Source organism: Citrus clementina, unplaced genomic scaffold (assembly GCF_000493195.1).
Source record: "Citrus clementina cultivar Clemenules unplaced genomic scaffold, Citrus_clementina_v1.0 scaffold_9, whole genome shotgun sequence".
NCBI classification, from domain to species: Eukaryota; Viridiplantae; Streptophyta; class Magnoliopsida; order Sapindales; family Rutaceae; genus Citrus; species Citrus x clementina.
Window position 1 is genome coordinate 21,865,183 of NW_006261964.1, and position 2,354 is coordinate 21,867,536.

At 33.0% G+C, this 2,354-nt stretch overlaps 1 protein-coding gene across 1 annotated transcript; it reads left to right on the top strand.

Moving 5' to 3' along the window:
* The first annotated feature begins 843 nt into the window (after positions 1–843).
* Positions 844–1,870, top strand: LOC112099872. Its single transcript, XM_024187380.1, has 4 exons — positions 844–956; positions 1,063–1,266; positions 1,427–1,492; positions 1,616–1,870. Exons 1-4 carry the CDS (start codon positions 885–887, stop codon positions 1,868–1,870), a joined length of 597 nt encoding a protein of 198 aa, XP_024043148.1. The 5' UTR covers positions 844–884.
* Positions 1,871–2,354: the final 484 nt, after the last annotated feature.

Here is a 2,354-nt window from a genome sequence, read left to right on the forward strand (position 1 = left end):
TTTCTGATAAGATTCATGCTACAGCATCATCAGAGGTCAAAGTGAGGTGGTACAGTTCCAGAAATCGAGAGAATTGTGAAGAGAGAGCAAAACAAAAGCTAATCAGTTATATATAGTTTAAATTAGTTAATATCGTGATGATTAATTCACTCTATGCATCATCATTTGCAAAAAAATATTGGCCAAATCCTTGTATTTCTTATTGGTAGATGTAGTTTTGCTGTTGTTTATTCGTTTCGATAATCTTTATTGATCCTCATCAATCAATGGCTGTATCGGATTCTTTGTTGTTGATACACTTCCTACAGGGTGCTTATATCAAAATAGGGATTTAAAGTGTTTTACTTGGACTAGAACTATTAATCAAAGTTTATAAAGTGTAGAAAAGAAATTCTCTCATACGGGTATCCTAATTTTTTTTTTGGGTGAACAAGCAATTAAGCCATATAGTTTTATAGTTAATTAAACACTGACTCTATTAAACTGCATATTGACCCTATTAAACCGTATATTTAATAATAAATTGAACATAATCGAACACAAATAAGAGCATCTGAATGAGAAAAAGACTATATATATCTGTGTGAAGGTGCATCCGATGGTGCTTCCCTTCTTTTATCTCTCAAACATAAGTATTTAAAAAATTTAATTAAAAACCAATTGTTTGTAGTTTAAATTAAAAATGTTATAGTACTTGATTAATTAGAGTTTATGCCAAAATTCAACAACCGATTTCAAATTGTGGCTTACCATCTGTAAATGACAGAGTCCACACTTTATAAAGTGCTCAAGTCCGCACTTAAAAATTATCCCAGATTAATTTACTGTAAATACTCTCGATATTGTTTTTCTTAGTTTTGCAGCGAATAATTCATTGATGAGTCATGGATTCTACAAAACAGCAGCCACTCCTTTCCATGAAGCTTTCACTGGATTGGAGATCATTAGGAATTGGAGTAATAAAATTAATCATGAATATTACTTGAACTTTTGTTTTTTTTCTTTTCTTTTCTTTTCTTTTGATCTCCTCAATCTTTACAACGATCTCCTATTTCTCTCCAGTTCATCATTTACATAGTTAATATGACGGTAGGAGTCACCGGGGCGGTCTTATACACCATATTTTCCGAGACCAATAACAGTTTTGGTACTGAGAAGAAGGCTTTTATTGCAATTTGTTACGTGGCCTTCGAATGCTTCATGATGCTAATCCTGTTCTTACTTGCTGCGGCACAATGGCACAAGTACTTGAGACTCTGGCAGGAGGTAATTTTTAATTCATTTGATATGCATTACCACTAGTACTCGTATATTCGTAAACAAGGAGGTCCGCTCCTGAGCATGATTTCATTTGATTATATTACTTTTTACGTGATTATTTATTTATGTTATTTATCTTTTTACATTTTCATGTTGTTAACTTTAGAAGGAGGACTGGAAGAAACTTTTCATCCTTCCACATCAAGTGCATAGCAAGGCAGAGGATTGCAGGGTATCATTAATTAATTAATTAAGATTAATTTTATTTTTCTAACAGTTTTAATTTATCATTTGAGATTGAGTCTAATATAGATTTTAATTTCTTGTATTATTGCAATAATGCATGCTTTTGCAGATTCATTATATACCTGATCATATTGTGTGGCAATCTATAGCAATCCTCTTTGTCAATTATTTCCATCTAGCTGTTGAACATCGTGTATACAAGACTGCTGGTGGCAACCCGGCGTTCATCTTCGCAAACAGCCTTATTTTTGCGATTATTTTCGGATCCCTACAGTCTGTGGGACTGTACTACCTCGTATTCACCTCCGATGCTGATAGCGTGGATCTCATTAGAAAACGGATACTGAATCAGCATTTGATTTGATTTTGATCAAGATGATCAATTGGATTAATATAATGAGGAGGAATGGAATTTTTCTATATTGAATTTGTGCACAATTGTACTTATTTCCTGCAATTTTTCAAAGTCCCCTTTTCGTACTTCGCTTTTTTTTCTTTTTTTTTTTGGGTAATGCTTGATAATTAATCATCTTAGGCTGAAGTAAAGAAAATGCAATAGATCAATGTGGCAATATCTTGTTCATCTTCAGTGATTTTCACCCATTTTGTTAATTACCTAATTAAAATAGGGCTAAGAATTTCCATTACTTGCTTATGGTTTCTGGGTTAACCAAGGCAACATTGCATGACAAGAGCAATCACTAATGCTATGGACGTTAATGTTATTGGCTTTCAAAACAAGCATTTTGATACAGTAATGCTAAGCTGGCAGCTGACTCAAGTGTCTTTACGCATATTGAATTGGTAAACTAGTGATAAGGATCACCGCCATTTTCTGTTACAAGTTT

Coding starts and splice junctions, on each gene's coding strand:
- LOC112099872 (XM_024187380.1), top strand. CDS start 885: ATGGATTCTACAAAACAGCAGCCACTCCTTTCCATGAAGCTTTCACTG. Junction 957..1,062: donor GGAGATCATTAGGAATTGGA/GTAATAAAATTA, acceptor ATTTCTCTCCAG/TTCATCATTTACATAGTTAA. Junction 1,493..1,615: donor GCAAGGCAGAGGATTGCAGG/GTATCATTAATT, acceptor ATGCTTTTGCAG/ATTCATTATATACCTGATCA.